We start from the raw sequence: 20,428 nt of genomic DNA, 5'->3' as shown, positions 1-20,428 counted from the left end.
TTTAAAATAGTATTCAGATTTCAATTTCCTGTCCCAGCTTCTGCCCAACTTCCCTTTGCAGGGCTTTGAAGAAGGCGATGGAAGGCCGGAGTTATTTTCGCTTTCTCCGATTGAATTTCACACGCCCAAACACGGCGTCCACAGCTCACAACAAAACCTCCACCTTCAAAGGCTCTCTTCCCTTCAATGGCTCTGTACCCAATGTAGAACCCCTTTTATTAATCTCATCTAATTAATAAAATTTAATAATAGCAACAATGAATAAATACTAACAAATTAGATTTCATTAAATTAGATTTAACACTCCCTAACACTTAAACAAACTCTTTTTAGCATGATTGCCTTTCCAGATTAAAAGAAAACCAAACCAAAACAAAAAAATCAAGAAAATTATCCCAGTGCCATCTTTGCTCAGACAAGGTACAGGATTATTCCCTGCTTGCCATAAATCAAAATGCAAAGCAGGGCAATGCGTGACACGTGGTTCCTTCTTAATCTATTAGAGAGCCATAATGCTGTGATGTCTATTCAGCCTTTACAGTAATGACAGATGTTAAATCTCTGTGCAAAGATATTTCATATCAACAGCCTACACTACTCCACATATTAAACCTGATACATCTAGAGAAATCAGCCTGGGTGTCTTCAGACTGGATGGCACATCAATAGTAACGTTTCTGTAATATTTTATGTACATTCACATATATGAAAAATACACATGAAAAGGTAGAGACATTCACTGTATGACGCAACACAGACAAAAACTCGGGTAACTTATAAATATTTCAGAAAATTTGACGTGAGCCCTCAAATATTACTAACTTTTATTAACTTGTTACTGGTTTTGTTATTAACTTTTTGTGACATGTTCCTACTCCCACAGGTCAGGAGAGCTGCCTGACTTTGTGTTCAGACACTGGAGAACACGATGGTGGCATTGAGGACAAAGCTGGCTCCACCCATGGCTTGTAACAGAAGACACATTCAAACAGACCTGGGGCTGACATTTTCATTTTGCAGGCAGAGGAAGTACCTCATGATAAATTTCCCATTTTGACAGAAATTATTTCCATATAAAACAAAGAATCTGACACGTAAGAGACGGAAAAGCCCAGTTAATTCATCTCGTCTGTCACCTTGCCAGCCCTGGAGGAGCTGCTGCAGCACTGAGAGAGCCTTTCAGAAAGGTCAGGAAGCTGCCAAGCCCAAAGTTACAGTATTCACATCCTCTTCTGTGGTTTGCAGACCAGACTTTGACAATGGGACAAAGAACATAATCCTACATCTCCACAAAGCGGCTGTTTGCAGTGCAGGAGAGCAGGGTAATTCCATTAGCAAAGAGATCAAAGAAATGCCACAAGCCCTGAGTCAGTGCATTGCTGTTTACTTCTAGAGGTTTTTTTCATGATGTATATTTAAAAAAAAAAAAAGATTTTATTTTGGCGCCTCACTCACAGCTGATGGAATAATTGAGAATAGGGAGACTGCTCCTCTCCTTACAGAAAAAGGAAAATTCCTTTATTCCCCAGCAGAAATTGGAGGAAATAGAACAAAGTCCTGCACCACAGTTTTGGTGATGATTGTTTTGGGGTTTTGGTTTCGTGTTCTTAGAATACCTGTGCAAATTATCTTCAAATTTGCTAGAGAGCATCCATCACCCCTCCAGATACGCTTTATTTCCACAGCCTCATCGATTCCATTTCCCACACTCCTTTGAGGGGAAGCACATCTGTGTTAATCTAAGCCATCACATTCCCCACTCATTTATGAGACAATAAAATTACTCAGCAAAGAAACCATCACTACCAAAATCAACATTTCTTTCCCCATGTAACTCAAATGGCAAGATACCATTTAGGACTTAAATTCCTCCTGCAGAAGATCCAAAAGATCCAAATCCCAAGTACAAAACTCCTCCACCATTCCTCAGAATGGGCACGCCAGTGACACCTCCAGAGCTCAAAGTGACAGGAGCTGTCTGATGGATCAGTTTTCCATCTGCTCCTGCTGTTTGGCTCAGTTATCCCCCAAATCCCACATTCCAGGGAGATGCTGGATACAGATATTTTTATTTTACAGCTGTTTGACACTGAATTACATTAAGCACATCACTCCCCTCTCCCAGAACAAAATCTACCTCAGAAAGAAGAATATAAAGAGCTCTGCCCACATTTGTTACCTTGGAGAGACCATGGAGAGGGGAAAATGTCCACTTCTCCTCCCAAAGATCCATAATTCAGCAATGGGACCTGGATAATAAATTTCTCTCCCTGCAAAGCACATCTAATAATTCCTCTCCACACTGGAAGCAAAACCAAAAATTGAAACTTATTGAAACACATCCACACTGCCAAGTGTCACGAGACACTGGGACAACAGCTTTGGTCCAGTCAGATGGAAACACAACAAATGTAAACTCGAAAGGACAAGATATCAGGCCTCATGCTCATAGTGAGGCTCCAAATTTATACATCTTCTTCCTCAGGAAGACATTTTTATTTTGAAATATTATGATGCAAACTTCCAGGAACGTGGTTTTATGCACCTTCCTTTCTTTTAAGTACTTAATCCCATGAATAAATGCAACATCTCATTATAAACAGGAAAAAAAACTTCATTTTTAAGGATGTGGGAGCCAGCACTCTGTATTTTTTTGCAGTTCAGATTTGTACAGAAGCTTAGAAAACCTGTACAACAATGGCCCTGGGTTCACAAATATAAGAAAAGCTTCACTTTTTTTCCCAAGACACTGAGCAATGTGCCTTGCATGAAGCACTAAAATATTCACTTTGAAGATTATTTTTTTCAGTTGGACTAGTTGTGGGGCCCAGTACAATACAATTACATCACTTAAATCCCCTAAAGCTGAGCCGGCTTGAATATAAAAACAGGGTGAATTTACTCTTTGCCCCCAATTTAAAAAGCAGCAAATTCCTTTTGTTTCAGTGTATAAAGGACATGGCAACGGAATGAGGAGTCTTACGCAGCACAAATCATCTCAGGGAAGCTTGACTGTGAAGTCCAGAATTTCAATTTCAGAAATCAGCACCCTGAAGTGCACTGATGAGAAATACAAATATCTTACGTGCTTCCTCTTCATGCTTAATCATAAATATTTGTCTTGCTCTGTAAAATGTCCTCCAAGAGGTAACAACTAAATGCAGTGAGACTTTACAGCACTGCACTAAGGAAACATGGGGCAATACAGGGGTTAACAGGAAAGGTTAATTAAATTTGGGACGTCCCAGCAAAATGTTGGATGAACCAACACCTTCCTGGAGGGCTCCCACCATTCCCTGAACAGCAAGGGCTCACCAGCAGCACAGGGAGCAGGAGATGCACCTGGCTGGGTCTCAGCCTCATCAAGAAATTAAAACACACATCCCCAAGGCTGTACAGGGACAGAGTTTCACATCCCAGCAGCAAACCCACACCCAAGCTCCCTGTGTGCCATTTAGAGAAATTTTCAGTGGAAAATCGTAATAGGCTGTGAAACTCTTCATGATTTCTTGTAAAATTATACCAGGCTTTAATTCTTTAATTTAGCAAATAAGCAAATTCTTCCTCAGGTTTTCAAAACCTGCTGGCAGCACAGCCCACTGAATCCCAACTGCACTGGAGAACAGAAGCAGAGCAAGGAATTTCTGTAAGGAATTTCTACATTTTGCCACTGAACAAGCTTCTGAACCTTAAATTCTGATGGACTCCACAAGAGGGAGAGGCTCCATCCCTTGGCTAAGTCTCTCTCTGGTTGTTATGACTCTGGGCTTATCCCTGGAGACAAACAGGAATCCCAGAATATCTCAAGTTGGAAGGGACCCACACTGAGTCCAGCTCCCTGCTTCTCACAGGGCTACTTAAAACTAAATCACCAAAACTCAGATCATCACAGGGCTACTTAAAACTAAATCAAACGACTGAGACAAGGCTGAGGTATGGGAAAAGCAGAGTCATGGCTGAGCCTGCAGCCCCACTGCTGCTGCTGAGATCTGCTGGGAAAGGCCAGGCTGTCCTGCCATTCCCACATTACACATACTCTAATCCTATGTACTCAGATTTGCTGTACTCACACAGCTCTTTGTCCATTCCTTCCTCTCTTTCCTAAATATTGCTACTTTTGAGGGAAAATTGCTTTGCTCCCCACTAAACTACAAACTGTTCACATGCTGGAAGGCAGCTGAAGAAGGATATTGTTGTTTCTACACAGCCTTCCTTTTTATTTAATGTCACAAGAAACAGAGTAAAAAAATTTACTCTCATTAATATGTGTTGAAAAAAAATCAGTTATCACCATTCATATAATTCATTTAGATTCAAAAAACCCTAAAAAAAACCCCAATATAAACATATTTCCAAAGGAGAGCACAATTTCTTATATAATACACAGCAAATTGTGTAGCTGAAAACAAACTGCATCAAAACATACCCAAATTTCCCATGCAAACCAAAATTCAGGAATTTCACCTTAGTATCTTCAGTGTCTACAGACATGAGGACCCATCCAGTGTACAGACACATACATTTGACTTTACATAGGGAAATTTAAGCAGACCCACAATCTGCTCCTGTCCCCAGAGAGTCCCTCACATGGACATGCTCTGGTACTGCCAGGACTCCACAAAATTGCAGCAGTTTTTAATTAATTAAATTTACAGCTAATACAAGACCCATGCTACCACTTTTTAGTGCCACAACCAGTAAAAGCCACTCCCTGCCACAGCCCCTCTGAGCCAACTTCTAGCATGCAGCTATTCCACTACATAAATAATGTATTCAGGCGTAAAACACCACATATCTAATAATGGGTTAATTGTTACAGAAAAATGCTTCAGTACTAACGCCAAATCTGTGGCATACACAAAAATCAATTTTGCTTTTCCTGCTCTGTTTTGAACTCACAGTGACAGCTCAGTCACAGCTTTGCCCTGACTCCATCCCAGCTGTGGCTGGAGCATCCCTGTGCTCGGGCTGGGATTCCCACAAACAACGAGCAGCAACCAGGGCTCTCCTACCATGCCAGCCCCAGACATATGGAATATGTGCAGAACACTTCTTCTCCTTGGTGTGGAGAGGAAGAGAGACAGTGTGAAGTCATTCAAGCGGAATGATAACTAAACCAAAGCCAGATCAAAGGAGCGAAGAAGAAAGACTGAAATGTGAAGCTGAAATATTTATTGCCTTCAAAACATCATCCCTATCCTGTCCCTGGGCACTTTAATATTTGGGAGTTGTTAGAAAGCATTCTAACTTGTTTCATCATTTCAAAGAAATAAAGCCAAAAATATAAATACAAGAAATTGTCTTTATATTTCCCCAATTTTAAGAATAAGATGAGCTTGTCTTTATGAGAAAAAGCACAAATCCACTTATAAATTGTTTACAGTTTGCATAATTTGAGATGTTAACATCAAAAAGCTGGTCTGCATTCCTTCAAGTAAGCTCCAACAATGGAATATATTTACAGTACAATTATTGTTTTAAACTATACACTTATGTTTTAAATAAATCATGAGATAACATTAACAAACGAAATCACTCCTTAAAGCCATTAATGAATTCGGAGCAAATAATACTCCATGTGTGCAGAATCACACTGAAATAAGAATAATGCATTACACTCAAAATTAATGGCTCACAAATTAGGCAGACATTGGTTAAACACACTAATAATTATTATAACTATTTCTCATTACAGTAATGACAGGGCACTGTTGTGCTAGGTGCTGTGCAAACAGAATAAAACAGCAACTGCCAAATGATGAATATGATGTGGGTTAAAAGGCTGGGCAGTGTTGTAAATGTGGCTGGAAAGGAAAACTTGGTAATTTTGCTCCAGACTGCAGAAAGTGTCTCCAAGATTTAGATCCACCACATATACGAGAGAGCACAGAGGCTCAGTTATCAAGGGAGGAGGATTAGAACAGAGATTAAATAGTCACGGCTTTCCCATGCTGAGAGCACAGCTAAACCTCAGCAAGGACAACACGGAGGGGAGAATTAGAGAGACAGGTGTAGAGAATGGCTTAGAAAAGGGGAGACAAGTCTGTAATTAAAAGGTGGCCCAGAAAGCCAGCCCAGACAGCAAAGAGATTCATGAGGTACCCAAAGAAGAGGAGCAGAGAAGACAAGGATGGAGATCACAGAACGGCGCTGTGGCACTGAGAGCTGGGGGAGGATAAAATAAACCATCCAAGGACAAACTATGTGAGAAATCACCAGGCACAGGACAGAGCCAGGCAAGGAGAATCACTTAACACTAACAAAGCACAGCCCAGGCTGTGTGAAGAGTGACAGAGCCAACAGTGGTTGGCAAAGCAGAGATGCTGAGGATGAACTGCCAGGATTAAGACTGTTAAGGAGGCACAAGGGCTCAGAATTCATCCTGTCATTCTACTGACTTAAGGTAACTCATTTTATGGTTAAAATAATTGGTTAGTTTAGGATTCAGAGTAATAACATTCATGTAGTAGATAATAAAGATATTTAATTCTGAGGAACCATGAGTGCCTACTTGGCTCACTGGTTTATTCTTTCCAAGAGGACATGGATTGTCACAACTTTCTTTTCCTTTAAAGTTTGAATTATCAGATTGAACTCCTCCACGAAGGTTGGTTGTATTGTTGCTGAAGCTGAAGGAAAGTTGTACAAAACACATAAAAAGTAAAAGCAAAATTAAGATTATGAAATATAATTGAAGTAGAGAGATCACAATCATCGAGCAACAACAAGGAACAAAGTTTTTCCTGGTACTGTTGTGTAGATGGTTTCTACGTGACTCAAAGGAGGTGACAGCCTGAAACTTTGCATGCTTTTTAACAATCAGTTAATTGAATTCAATCATCTGTACAACTTTCTTGGCCAACTGAAAGCTTTTCTCATTTCATCAGTGTTTTGGGCATTGCATAATCTTGAAATGAGAAAAGAAAAAAGAAATATGAGAAATACACTGATGTGAGAGGGAAGCCTTTGGAGTAACAAGGGAACAATCCTGCCATTAGTGTTGATTATTTGTATTTTCATTTAGTCAATGTGATCACGATAGTCCTTAACTACATTAATTATTAGAATAGCAATTTGCAGCAATTAATGAAGTGCTACATCATGACACGGCAATGCTCTTCACCTCACAAGGCAATACTTTTAATTTCATCAGTTGTGTGCCATATCAAACCAGTTTCACAGTTGTTATCACTAAAAAGATGTCATGTGATATCTCTATAACCATCTTGAGGGACATAACAGTCCCAGAGCCAAGGATTAAAAATCAACTGTTACATTTTTTTTGTACAAGTGGAGCCTTCCTTTCAATACATATTTCATTATTGCCAGTAGGTCTCCAGAGAAACGGGGGGAAAGAAAATGAAAGGCTGTAAATAGTTAATAGAACACTTTATTTTTGCTTTTAAGTGATACTATTAAACAAAGCTACCATATTTTGGAGCCCTCTGTTCATGCTCCACGTTGTGGCCCCTAGAGCGAGGGTTAGGGAATGTTTACAATATGCTGGAAACTTTGACTGGGTTTGCTCTAAAAGGTTTCAGATGCTCAAGCACAGCACCAAGTGGAGAACAGCTGCTTGGTTTTCCACTGATTCTTAAAGGAGAAAAAAAAAAATACCCAAACCAAAACCCAGCCTACCAAAAAAAACACACCCAGTTTTAAAGAGTAAAACTAGATCCCAACTCCTCAGCCACATCACATTACCACTGTTTTTAAATCACTGTTTTTAAATCACATGGCTTTTTGCATCATATTGCAATGGCTGTAACGAGACAACCCTCAACATTTTAATAAAAGATAATGATGAACACAATGAACATGAGTATAAACCCTTAACAATGTTCTTTTATTGCAACACTTGGAATTAAAGACAATGCCTGCTCATATTCCTTTTAATTATTTCCGGCTTTAAATAGTAATGGCTTTTCCATTCTGACAAGAATTCTCTCCACACACAAATACTTCATTTTCAAGGAAAAATGGAATTAACTGCAGGAAAACAGCTACACTTAGGCAATTACCCTGAAAATATTAACAACAACAACAAGCAATTACTCAGAATTTGGATTCAACTTAGAGGAGCAAGAAAGGAAAAAAGAAATGAAAAATTAACTTGTGGTTAAAGCTATCACTCCCTTTATTTATTTATCATTGCACTGATGATTCTCAGGCTGTTGTGCTTTGCTGTGTGCAGTGGCATTTCTGACGCACACCACTCCAAGAAGCCAATGCAAGAGGATTTGAAGGAGCAGCTGTTTAAATACAAAGTTCTCAAAGGGCTTGGTAGAATCAAATTCTCAAGATCCACTGTAAATCACAGCTTTTTTTTCAAATTATAACTTCTGTATATTTTGAAAAGCCTAAATTTTACTTCTTTTCAAAATGTTGGGATCTAACCGTTATGCAAATGTAAATAACAAACAAAATAATTTCTTTCCATTGCTATTTATTCTACCTCCTCCTGCCAGCTCTCTTCACATGTTTATTTTTCCTTGCCTTCATCTGTTTCCCTCTTTATTGGGTCAGCAGCAGATTGTTCACCATTTATTTCTCTCAAATCTATGTCCCCTCAGCTTTACACTGCTCCTTTTGTGGTATTACAGAGAGAAGGACATTAAATAAACACCATGGGAATTCTGCAAGATATAAGCAACCTTAAGGACTAGAACACCCTTACATAAAACTTCCTGTGCTAAAGTTTGATGCACTTTTAGGTACTTCTGAATAAAGCAAGAAGAGCTTTTCACATCAAACAAGCCCAAGTCTTCTCTTTATGCATCAAAGAGAACCATACAATGAAAAATGAATCATTACTCAGCCCCAGCTGTAAGAAAAGATTCTGCAAAGGACAACTTCACCCTCTGCTCATTTTTGCCTTGTCCCCATTTCACCAGTGCAGGTGAACTGGGAAAGCCCAGGCAGAACCAGCACTGCTGGAGGAGGCCGGGCAAGCTCAACAGAAAAATCTTAATAAAATACTCAGGGCATGAAAAAACCTTAATAAAATACTCAGGGCAGCATGAGAACAGAACCTCAAACTCAGATCGTCCCACTGCACCAGGACCCAGAGCAGATGGGGCCTCGTGGAAATCAAAAATAAAGAAATGGGAATTTACTGATCCTCAGTGTCACTGCCATCCAGACATTCCCTGTGCCAGCCTGAGGCTCCAGGACAGTGCTGATTTCATCTTAACTTCTGCTTTTAGCAAGGCTGACATCAAAGCCACCCTCTGAAGGCTTTACAGGTATCAATGCCAAGTTTAAAACCACAGGAGAAGCCTGAGAATAGCTCCAGCTCCATGGATCTGGCTCAGTGTCAGGTAAGGAATGACCCAGAATAACCAAATGACTGCCAAAGCACACCAGGAGATGACAAGTGAAGCTTCTGAATAAAGAAATGACTGAAGTTTCACAAAGAATAACTGGTAGCAATAAAAAAGTATTTCCTTCCCTAAAGAGCATTTTTTCCACCTTGATTTAGGAAATACGAGTGCTAGCACATTTTTATCAGATATTTTCTGTGAGGTAAAACCTGGTAGCAGAAATAACTGTGCTACACACAAGAAATGAAATTTAAAATATAAGTGAGTACCACTGACCACCTGACAAAATCTCCAGAAATAGCAGCCCAGCACAGGGAAGCACAGAGCATTGCTCTCATACTGGAATAAAAAAAAAAACCAAAAAACAGTGGGAAAAGCTTTTTTTTTTTAAGCCTGCAGTGAGGAAACTCCATGGCACCACCTCCAAGGAGAAATCAACTTCTTCTCCTTGGCTGCCATGTCAGAAACCACATGTACACAAGTACACATGAGAAAAGAAAGGCAAATCATTTTATCACTTTCATTTCTGCATTTTACTGAATACCTGCAGGCACCACCTTCACACCATATCATGACTGGACAGATTTGGTCTGCCACCTAAACCAAACCCCAAAATACTGTGAGAACTGTCTGTGTGTGCTTTAAAAACTGCTGTGAAAACTATTGGGAAAATCTGCTAATGGATAGAAGTGCCTTTACTGGTTTCTAGAAAGTTTAGCAGTTTAGCCCCTCTTTCTTCCCCAGAATTTTAAACAAGTTCAGACAAGGGGTAGAAAGCCATGGAAAAAAAGAGGTGTTGGTAGTTCCTTATGTAAACAAATAATTTTATTAAGTGAGTTGGAATGAAGCAGCTGCTCAGCATTTGCTCTGTATCATCCCCACTTGCAAAATGCTGAGATTTGGCTCCATAGACAGACTTGGGAAAAAAAAAAGGCAAAGAGTAAGAGGGAGAAGGTTGTGCAGCACTGGAGTGGAGATGTGCAGGCATTCCTTGATGCTGCAGTGTTTAACTACAGTATCTGCACCTGTACAGGGGAGTTTCATCAATTTAATTTAATTTAATTTAATTTAATTTCATTTCATTTCATTTCATTTCATTTCTTCTAAAATGTCACTTCTTAATATTTGTTTCCTTCACACACTACAGAACTGAAGAACAAGAACTCAGGAAATCTGTACTTCAGGAGCATATGAAAATGGTATTTGTGTATGAGGCAAGCAAAGCAAAGAGCATGAAATCAGATCCCATCATTCTCTCCAGTACATGAGAACTGTCACAACCTTTATCCTGAAGAAATCAACGTGGTCTGCACTTCCCATGAGGGTGACAGACAATCACAGCCTCAAACTATTCAGGATGTTTATAATTTAGTCCAAAATCTCTCAGTCTCAAGAGTGACCAACTTTATGTGTCTGTGCAGCCACAAAGGTGTTGTCCCTGTCCCTGGCAGTGTCCAAGGCCAGGCTGGAGCAGTGGGACAGGGGAGGGTGTCCCTGCCGTGGCAGGGGGTGGAATGGGATGGGTTTTAAGGTCCCTTCCAACCCAAACCATTGTGGGATTCTTTCATGACTCCAGAATGCAAGTGTCAAAACCAAACACCTCAAAATTCAGCTGAGTGGCTGTAATCTTCAATAAAATGGGGAATATTTTCCTACAGCAAATACATATTTCTCATAGTAAACTAAAAGTATTGAACAATCTGCTAGCAAAAGGAAGGAAAAGAAATATACTGAATGAATAAACATCCAAATTCCAGAGAACAAGACACAAGAGATGATGTTGAGAGCTGTTTAACAATACTGTATAAAGTCAGCAAGACCTTTTCTTTCTCTTCCATGCAATTTCTTCAGCAGCAAATGGGTACAGATTTTTTTTCCTCATTTATTTTCTGTTTCATTCTACTCAGTTTGTACTGTGACAAATTATATACCTCTATTTCCTACTCCTCACTGTGAGAGATAAGAACAGCAGAGATTCAGCCTATTTGCAACCCACTCTCATGACACATTTTCTGCAACCAAACCACAGGGATTAGAGAAACAACCTTTCCCCCCAAGTAATTACAGAGAAGCTTTTCAAGAAAACTTTGTTCTTACAGAAATGCCATTTAAAGGACATTCTAGAAAAGCCCTTGCAGCACTTCTCAGAGGGACTTTTGCTATGAAGCAATGCCTGTGACATGCACTGCAGAAGTAAATATAAATTTTATATCTACAAGTCACCACCACGAGTCAGGAGTGTTGGAGCAATTCTTTTGCAAAAGGTTTGCTTTTGACAGATATTTCTACCATGAACTTCAGAAGAAGGAAAAAACCTTCTGTAAACTATGAAAACCCCTATTCTGTATTGAAACTGTGGCAATACTTTTTTATTTTATTTTATTTTTGAAGTGAAAGATACTTTCAGAAATGTGGATTTTACTATTCCAAACAATGCCTCCAATCACTTTCATTCTGCATCGGTGTGGATACGTTTGAAACAGCAGCAGCACTGTCTGCTGTCACAGCACTGGGAAAATAATGATAATAATAACAAAAATCCCCTAAAATGCCTGCCACTTCCCTTTCTATGTGCTTGCAGCTCAGCAGCTACTCAAGATATAATCCTGTGACCATTTCAGAATCAAAGTGCATTCAGATCAAAGTAGTTTATGAGAAATCACTGATGCACCTACTGGGTTCTGAGTTACAATTCCACACGGCATCGTTTCTATGGAAGATGCTGAACTGTATTTTCACCCACCTCATGCAAGAAAAGGTTGTTTTTCTAAAGATTTACTGGGTCTGCCTGAGCTTGGAGTTAGTTAAATTCATTCTGCAGGTAGTTAAAGAAATTCAGCAAAATGAAGCATTTTTACATAAGATATTGGATCTTATAGACTCATATTAATAGGAAAGGATTGCTAAAAGAATAATTTTTGCAGCAATGAAAATAAAAAGCCTTAAGGAAGCCATCCATTTCTGCCACCATGAATACCACTGCTCCTTATCTATTACCTGCTTGTATATCACATAAAAGCACATATATGAAAAAATCTCTTGCAGCAATGAAAAGAAAAAGCCTTAAGGAAGCCATCCATTTCTGCCACCATGAATACCACTGCTCCTTATCTATTATCTCTTGTATATAATATAAAAGTACATATATGAAAAAATCTTAATATTGTCAAGACACACTGGTGCTGAATGAAAGGTCTGAATTGCAGAAAGCCCTGCAGGACTGGCAGCTCCTCTGTCCTGGGCATGTGAGTCTGCTCCAGCCCTGGTCAGAAACGCAGAGGTCAGAGCCAGAGTTGGAATCCCAACCAGCAGAATGGGAGCTGGGCTGGACCAGGGCACTGCATTTCTGCAGATATCATCTTTTTAGGATCCTAAATCCATCCTCATGGATCTGCCAACTTCTGTCTCCAGCCAGACAAAATCACACTAGAAAGCTAATTTTTATGTCTATTCAATTACTTATTAGCATTACTAATCCCATTATTAATCTTAAAATTAGCCCCAAACCCCTGCTACAAAATAATCAAAAGAGCAGTAGTATAGAGTTTTATTAGAGTAAACTATCTCCACAAATAAACATTTTCCATTTCAACTGGGAGAGGTATATAGGGCTTAATATTAGACATCTCTACATTATTTTCAACACCCTGAATAAAAAAAATAAATGAAAAGAAAAAACATAAGAGAAGCAAAGTGTCATAGGACATGGAAGTGACCTGGGAAAAATACAATATCAAAGAATATTCTCATTTAGAGGGGACCCACAGGAGTAGAAGCAGCTGTACTAGGAGACACTGAAAACCATATAGGAACATATAGGTACATACATATAGAACCATGTAGGTATTAATCACTTGCTGTGGGGGAAACAGCAGATGATTTTTGGCCTGTTGAACACCCCCCAGGGCTCTTCAATCCCAGGAGCTGACCCGTGCCCAGTTTTGGCCAAAGGATTCACCCACAGGAGGTACAAGGCTGGGACTGAGCTCTGCCAACATTGTTTTAATCCATGGCCCTTGGAGCATCACCAGCACTTTGGGCTCTTAAATTGAGTCTTTCAAATCCTGACTCCAACTCCAAGCTACACCTAAGCTTAAATACAGCCAAGGAATATCTGAAATAACTGAGGATGTCCTCAGCTCCTGCAAGAGTTCTTCAGGTTCCAAACCCCCAGCAGCTCAGAGATCCTGCCTGGAGAGAATTTCCTCTGCACCCACGTGGGGATCAACCCTGGGCTGCAAATAAAACCAGTCTGCAAACCAGACTGGTTTTATTAACATAAGTAAGTGCAAACTGACACATTATTTGAAAGATGTGGAAGAAAATTAATGCAGCTTCATTATCAACAAATCAGATGGTAAAATACTAAAAGATTAAGTGCAGTTGATAACAGTTCAACCTCCCCAAAATTATAAATAATAGTCAGCATAAAGAATTTAAAGATTAAAAGCTGGAGTTTTTATTAATGTCTGCAGTGATTTAAGATAGTCTCTATTTATGCCAAATACCTCAGAGATTATAGAAATAAAGAAATACAGACTTCAGCCCTGTCACTTTTATGGAATGAAAGTATCTTTACTTGCCTCTCCCAGACTAGATAAGGTACATTGTGATATTAAACTGAATACTTTCAGCAAATAACTTCTGGTTTGTCTCAGAATAATCTGTTTCCCCTAGAAATTACTTCCAAAGCTTTGACTTTTAACTGGATTAACACATGGAAAGAATAATTTACATAATCAAAAATGGAAGGAGCACAGCAAGAGTCGATCTTGTCCTATGTCATCTGCTCTACATAAACCACTCCCTTGCATAGAAAACATCAAACCTGGTGCATCCTGATTAGCTGTTCATGGACAAAGTCAGCAAAAAACCTGTTCCAAGTTAGTTAATGAAAACTGTTTGCTACAGAGCATTTCTCCCAGCTTTAGATCCACATGAAGAACAAGTACTCCCACAAAGAAGTGTTGTATCAAAGAGAAAAAAATCTGCATTACACTCATAATTTGTGGATATTAAACATAAAATATAAAATCAGAAGCATCATCTATTCAAATATGTTTTAAGTAAACACACCTTTCAAATTTATTTCATTTTCTAGAAGAGTCCAAAGCAAGAAGTCTTTAGTTTTGATTCTTTGCTTCCTATGAATAAACTGAATTGAACCTGGGCCCATTTATTTGAGAGAGTACGACCAGCTGACATCATTAACTCTATCTGTTTTAATTAATTCTCATTAATTCTATTTTATTCCTACCACTTAAAAGTCAACAAATGTGGGTCAGTTGGTTCTTTAGTTTTTTCATTTTTCTAGTTGATCAGAACCCTGAAGGTGCAGCTTTAAAACAGGAAAAAAACTATAGGAGGGCAGTTAGATTACATAAAGGATATGTTTATTTAATAAATAAATATTAATAAATAAATAAATATTTAAATATACCGGGTGTGGTTCAATAATTATTCCACATTCACTTACTTCAGAGCCTGCTCCAGGTGGCGAATTTTCTTCTGAGCTTCCCCTCTTTCTTTATCCAGATCACTCCGAATGCCATTAATCTGCCATTTAAAGAAAAAAACCCAGATATTTTAGCCAAAACAGTGTCTGAGTTAAGATAAATCAATGTTATTTTAAATTCTAAAAACTATTTGTATATTCCTTTTCCACTGATGCAGACAACCACCCATGGATTTCTAAAATTGTGTGAAATGCAAAAGCAGAGATTAACAGAGAGATGAAGTATGGGAATGTAGCCAATGAGCTATTTTCCTTCTCAAAGTAAATATTACTGTCTAGAATAAAGAAATCTCAGTAATTACATAAAAAAGGAACTAGATTTTCTTTATGTAAGTACAGAAGAGCAGATAGGAATCTGCCTAAAATAGTGACCTGTATTCTCTGAGGTGCAGAGCTCCTACTCACCAATTTGTGACCACCCAAACTCAATCACTTCTGATCAATTCTTACAATAAAAAATATCAAACATAAATACATAAACATCCTAAAGAACAATAATAATAGAACAATTAGCAATAATAATTCTAAAAATAGTTACAAAACCCCTTGAATTGGCAACTTCCCAGGCACGGTCCAAACCACAAGTTTTTGTAAGGTTTTTTGCCAAGGGGAGGTTAAGTCCAAGAGTTTGTACATAATCCAAGAGTTTTATTGTTTTAGAATTGCTTAAGGAACAACGTGGGGATGGGACATACAAGAAATCCTTTATCCACCTACAGTCATTTGTAATCTAAAGAAATACAGAATAAAAATAAAGAAAATAAAGAAAAAATAAAGAAATAAAATAATGAAAAAAAAAAAAGTGTTTTACTAAGTGTGTAGGCCAGTGAAAAAACACATTCAGAAATTCTCTGCTGGGAGCAGTTCCATGGAGGTGTTCACTCCAGGAACACTTAGTTGGGTTTCAAGAGCCTCCAAATCCATGAGCTGTCTACTAGAGAATGAAGAAGCTACTGCCAAACCAGGTAAAATTCTATATATTCAACAGGTGGCTTGGGAATGGCTGTCAGGAATAATCTGTCACTCTCCTGATGCTGAGCTGAATGTTTGGAAAACAAGCAGTCGATTATTTATAAAAAGCAGGTGTTTCCTTGGCTTGTAAAGCCATTTAGCCTAACTGGTTCCTGATCCAGCAGATAAGCACATTTAATCAAACAGTGACATTTAAGGCTCCTACCTATGATTTGTTTGATGTTTAAGTATCCTCAGAGGCAACAGCCACTGCAGACTCATAAAGATTATTAGATAATGGGTAGGTTTTTAAGTGAACAGATTGCAGCAGAGACTTCATGATTCCTTTACTTGTTTTAGTATTTTATGGGCCAATCCATCCTGGTTTATGGATTTATACCCATAGATTATTCACTGGCATTTTTCTTCTCGTCCTTTCTCAAAGATTTGAGCTTGAAAACAGTTACACCAGAATTTATGAACAAACTGCTGTCAAGTTATCTATAAAAAGAAAGGCTCTGCTTCCTTGTTTGCTGATGCAGAATTCCAACTTCCCTCCCTGGGCTCACTGGTTGGAGGCACTGCTGACACACTCTCACCCCTTGCTTAAGACCTTTCTCCTAAAAGATCCTCAAATCTCAGTCAAATTTTGCCAATATATTTTTCATTTTGGCCTCCAAATCACTCCAATCCTGGATTTTTCTTGAGTTCAACATTTATAAAATCTATGACTTGACTAAAAAGACAAATTTAGGTTAGGTTTAAACCAAGGCAGATCCTGGAACAAAGAATGTTTTGACTTCAAGTCAGCAGAAGGAACTAACTCAAACCAAAACCTCTCTACAATTCATGTCACAAGTGCTATTACCAAGTGACAAGTAGCTGGGATCACAATCCATTATTTTATGTTACAAATTTGCCACATTTGGCAATGACATGTTTGAGTAACACATCCTTTCAATTAAACAGGCATCTAAGGCACCCTCTGGCTGCACATGAGTTGCACATATAATGTCACTAAAATTGAAGTTTAATTTGAAGCCTATTGATGTTCTGAGTCTAAAAGAGCAGGCAGGATTTGCAAAGTGCTTTAAGATGAAGTGTTTCTGATGAAAATTACATTTTTTACTTGAAGTTTCTGATGTAAAAACGATGCCTGTTGACAATATCTAGAGAACATGTGGAGAAGGATGGAATGGAGATACTCTGGGGGAAAAGGAGTGTGGGAGAACACATGAGCACTGCCAGAGGTCAGGCCAGGTTTCATTCAGTTCATTTTCCTTCCAGTAACAGCAGCTGCCACCACGAGCACTGTACACACACAGGACAGGCTGCCAGGGGCACTTTTTTGGGAATGCCATCCCAGCCTCCATCCCCTGGCAACAGGTTCCTAAAATCAGAGGTGATATCCCTGTCCTTAAACAGCTGTGCTTAAAATCTTACTTGATTTTGTCCAATTCTTTTTTCCGAACCTTGTGAAGTGCTTGGATTCCCAAATTTACTATTTGGGGGTTTCAAAATTTCAACCTTTAAGTTCTGTACAGAACAAAATTGGAGGTGTGCAGAAGATGAGAGATTTTCCTGGAAATATTACCTGTTTCTCATACACACGCTTCAAGTTGAGCTTGTCCTGCTGAACCTTGTATTCTTGATCCTGCAGAGGAAAAGATGTGTATTCTAAATCAACAAATCCCATTTTTCTTCCATTTCAGAGCGTTCATCAAACACAGACATTAGCTATCATATAGAACAGTTCATAGCAAAATAAAAACCCACTTTATATCATCATGAAAAAATTCTCTGACATAGAAGAGAATTTAACCAACACCAAATAACACAACTATCTCCAGAGTCATGATTCATGTTTGCTAAAGAGAAACAGCAACTTGCTCTCCTGAGCTATTAAAATGCCATTCTGTACTATATCAACTGTGAAATGAAAGACATTGGAAGAAAAGTAGATGCCAAAACTCAACCAGGACTGATACATGATACAGATGTGGAACTCATTACCCTGAGATAGAAGGATTAATTTAAATGCCTACAGGAAGACAGAATATTGAACTGAACTATTAAACAGTGCAAATTAAAAACAATTTTGAAACTTTAAAAATGTTTACAGTTTACGAGAAAAAAAAGATATTCATCATTCTTTGACAGGCTTCTTTGTAATCCACCAGAAGAGATTTAAACTCTTTTATTTAACTACAAGAAACAGTCAGAAAACTTCTGTGAAAATTCTGCTCTTACCTCTCTTTTAGCCACACTTTTTAAAGCAACCTTTAACCACACGTGACATTGTGGTTATGTGACATTTCATATATTTCCATTCATAAAACAGAAACAAGCAAGCATGGTATACAGAAGTGCATTTAAAGATGGAGATCTAAATATTTAAATCACCTAATAAAAGAAAAGGAGTTGGTAATTTCTGAGAAAGAAAGTCAGGGCTCACCCTCAGCTGCTGCTTCCTTTGATGTTCAGAGTCTTGCAATTGTTGTTTCAGCAGAGCCATTTCACGGCGTAATTCTGCAATCACATCACATGTCTGCTGGGATTCAACAGAAAAACAGCTTTTGTCTTGGACTCCTCATTAGCTCTTTTGCATTTCTGAATTTATTTCTCTTAAGTTTTCAGAAACTGGAAAAATTATCAACTTGGGAGAAAAAACCTGTATGAGTTTATGGCTCTGGGTGCGTCACTTTGGGCCCTCTGGTGAGCTCAGAAATGGAAACAACAGCACAAAAAAACACCCAAATAATAAAAAATTCCTACTAAAATCTACTAAAAATTAGTAGAAAGAAAAATATCTTGTAAATTAAATGGAGTAAAGCTTCATCAAAGCTCAGAGAATTTCAGCAAATAAACACCAATCACCCACTTGTCCTATGGCTCTATGGATTAATAAATGGTATTTAAAACTTGAGTCTTTTCCACAATTATTTAACTTTAAAATCACTTTAAATATGTACCATCTCTGTACCTGTGCATATTGGTAGATATCAACCTGACAGATGTTCTTCCAGAAACAAACAAGAGTTATTACATTTTGGGTGAAACCTACACTTGCAAAATATAAAAATATTTCCTTAAACACATAAATATTTAATACAATGTTCAATACTATGAGGTCTGCAGGACTTTTTTTTCTGGAAAAAATATTTTCTGTCATGGAAGAGGCTTTATGAAAACATTAAGTCTTCAAGGGTGTATCCAGAATTTTTACAGGAGCACTAACAAAATCAGGATGCTAATTGTACCTTATCTGAATCAGCTGTAGAAATACACACACACCAGAATGACCAACCAACCTCAGATAATTTTTCAGTCAAATTTTGGAATAAAAAATTAAACCCCAATTTTATTTAAACTTACACTTATGACTAATTTGGGGAACTGAGCAATTCCTTGGATTTATTCATAAACATCACATTGATAGTGAGGAGAAGACTTAGAAATAAACCCCATTTTCCTGCCTGTTACACCTGGCAGCATACCTGAGCTTGTTCCTGCTTCAGAAAGTCTCTATCAACATCAAATTTACTTTGTAGTTGCTGAAGGTTCTCCTTGTATTCCTGCATAATCTGGTCCTTGTCTTTCTGAAGTAACTTGTACCTACACGGAGCAAGCAAACAGAATATGGAAATTGCTTTCATATTTTGGCATTTTACCTGCTCAGTATCAATTCCACGGAGTCTGCACGTCTGCCACGTGCTCTTGTCACAGAATGAGCTGCTCATAAATAATGGAAAGGTAAGACACTCCTCAAGGTGGTGGTTTGGGTCACTTTAAATGAGTTTGACACCAATTAATATATTTTCATGAGAGTTTTCTAATGTCAAATGCCATGCAGTGTGTTCCTGGAACAAAATTAATACTGTTTGCTTCTGGAAATTCCATATTCCTAAAAGTTGAACCAGCAATTGTTATTGAATTACCTTTCTTTCAGCTCCTCAAGTTCGGAGCAGACCTCCTGGTAGCGCAGTTCTACCTCAGTCTTCTCCTGAGATAATTTCTGACGTTGTAAATTACTATTTTCAGCCTCAACAGTCAACTGCTGCACACGGGCCCCCAGCTTTTGGACAGTCTCGTTCTAGAAGAATAGAGAATTAGTGAGAAAAGCCCAGCATCAATGAGGGAACACCCCAGTTGTTATTCATCAGCCTTGAGCAATGAGTTTCTCTGGCGATGCAGACACAAGAGTTACAATGGCAAAGCTGTCATCAATCATGACAGTAAATTCTATACTGTATATAAAAATAAATATATCTTCAAAATGGGGGTGTTTATTCCCCCTCAAAGTGACATCTCTTTCTCCTATACACAGAACAGCATATGCAACTGATTTCTAAATTACAAAGCCTTTAAAATGGGAGAGAAAACAATATTTCAATGGAAAACCACAATGGATGATAATATATACAAAGCATTTTTAGATTTTCCAGAAATCTCACTGCAGTAACTTTCAGTAAATTGCAAGCATCTCTCAAAAGTTGTATTTTTTTCCTGGAACTTCATCTCACAATATAAACTAATCTAAAAATTAACAAAGTAAGGACAGGCAGGTAGCATGAGACTACTCTAGGCCTTCCCCTTCTTCCCTGTATTTATGGTAATATGCAGGGAAATGAGGGAAGAA

The 20,428-nt window shown here is 38.3% G+C and overlaps 1 protein-coding gene across 4 annotated transcripts in view; it reads right to left on the bottom strand.

Annotated features, from left to right (window-relative positions):
* The window catches only part of CEP112 (centrosomal protein 112), a 162,811-nt gene that overhangs the window by 103,671 nt on the left and 38,712 nt on the right, over positions 1-20,428 (bottom strand). For 3 of the 4 annotated variants that reach the window (XM_039716386.1, XM_039716388.1, XM_039716387.1), the window contains exons 13-17: positions 19,728-19,882; positions 19,287-19,404; positions 18,245-18,340; positions 17,384-17,443; positions 14,800-14,879 (exon numbers count right to left, since the gene is read on the bottom strand). In XM_039716386.1, the coding sequence (XP_039572320.1) occupies positions 14,800-14,879; positions 17,384-17,443; positions 18,245-18,340; positions 19,287-19,404; positions 19,728-19,882 (509 nt within the window). The remainder of the gene's footprint in view (positions 1-14,799; positions 14,880-17,383; positions 17,444-18,244; positions 18,341-19,286; positions 19,405-19,727; positions 19,883-20,428) is intronic. The other variant, XM_039716385.1, reaches the window with a different exon arrangement.

The sequence above is a fragment of the Passer montanus genome, unplaced genomic scaffold, assembly GCF_014805655.1.
Source record: "Passer montanus isolate IOZ18808 unplaced genomic scaffold, ASM1480565v1 scaffold35, whole genome shotgun sequence".
Lineage (NCBI taxonomy): Eukaryota > Metazoa > Chordata > Aves > Passeriformes > Passeridae > Passer > Passer montanus.
This window is presented reverse-complemented; position numbering and strand designations above follow the sequence as displayed.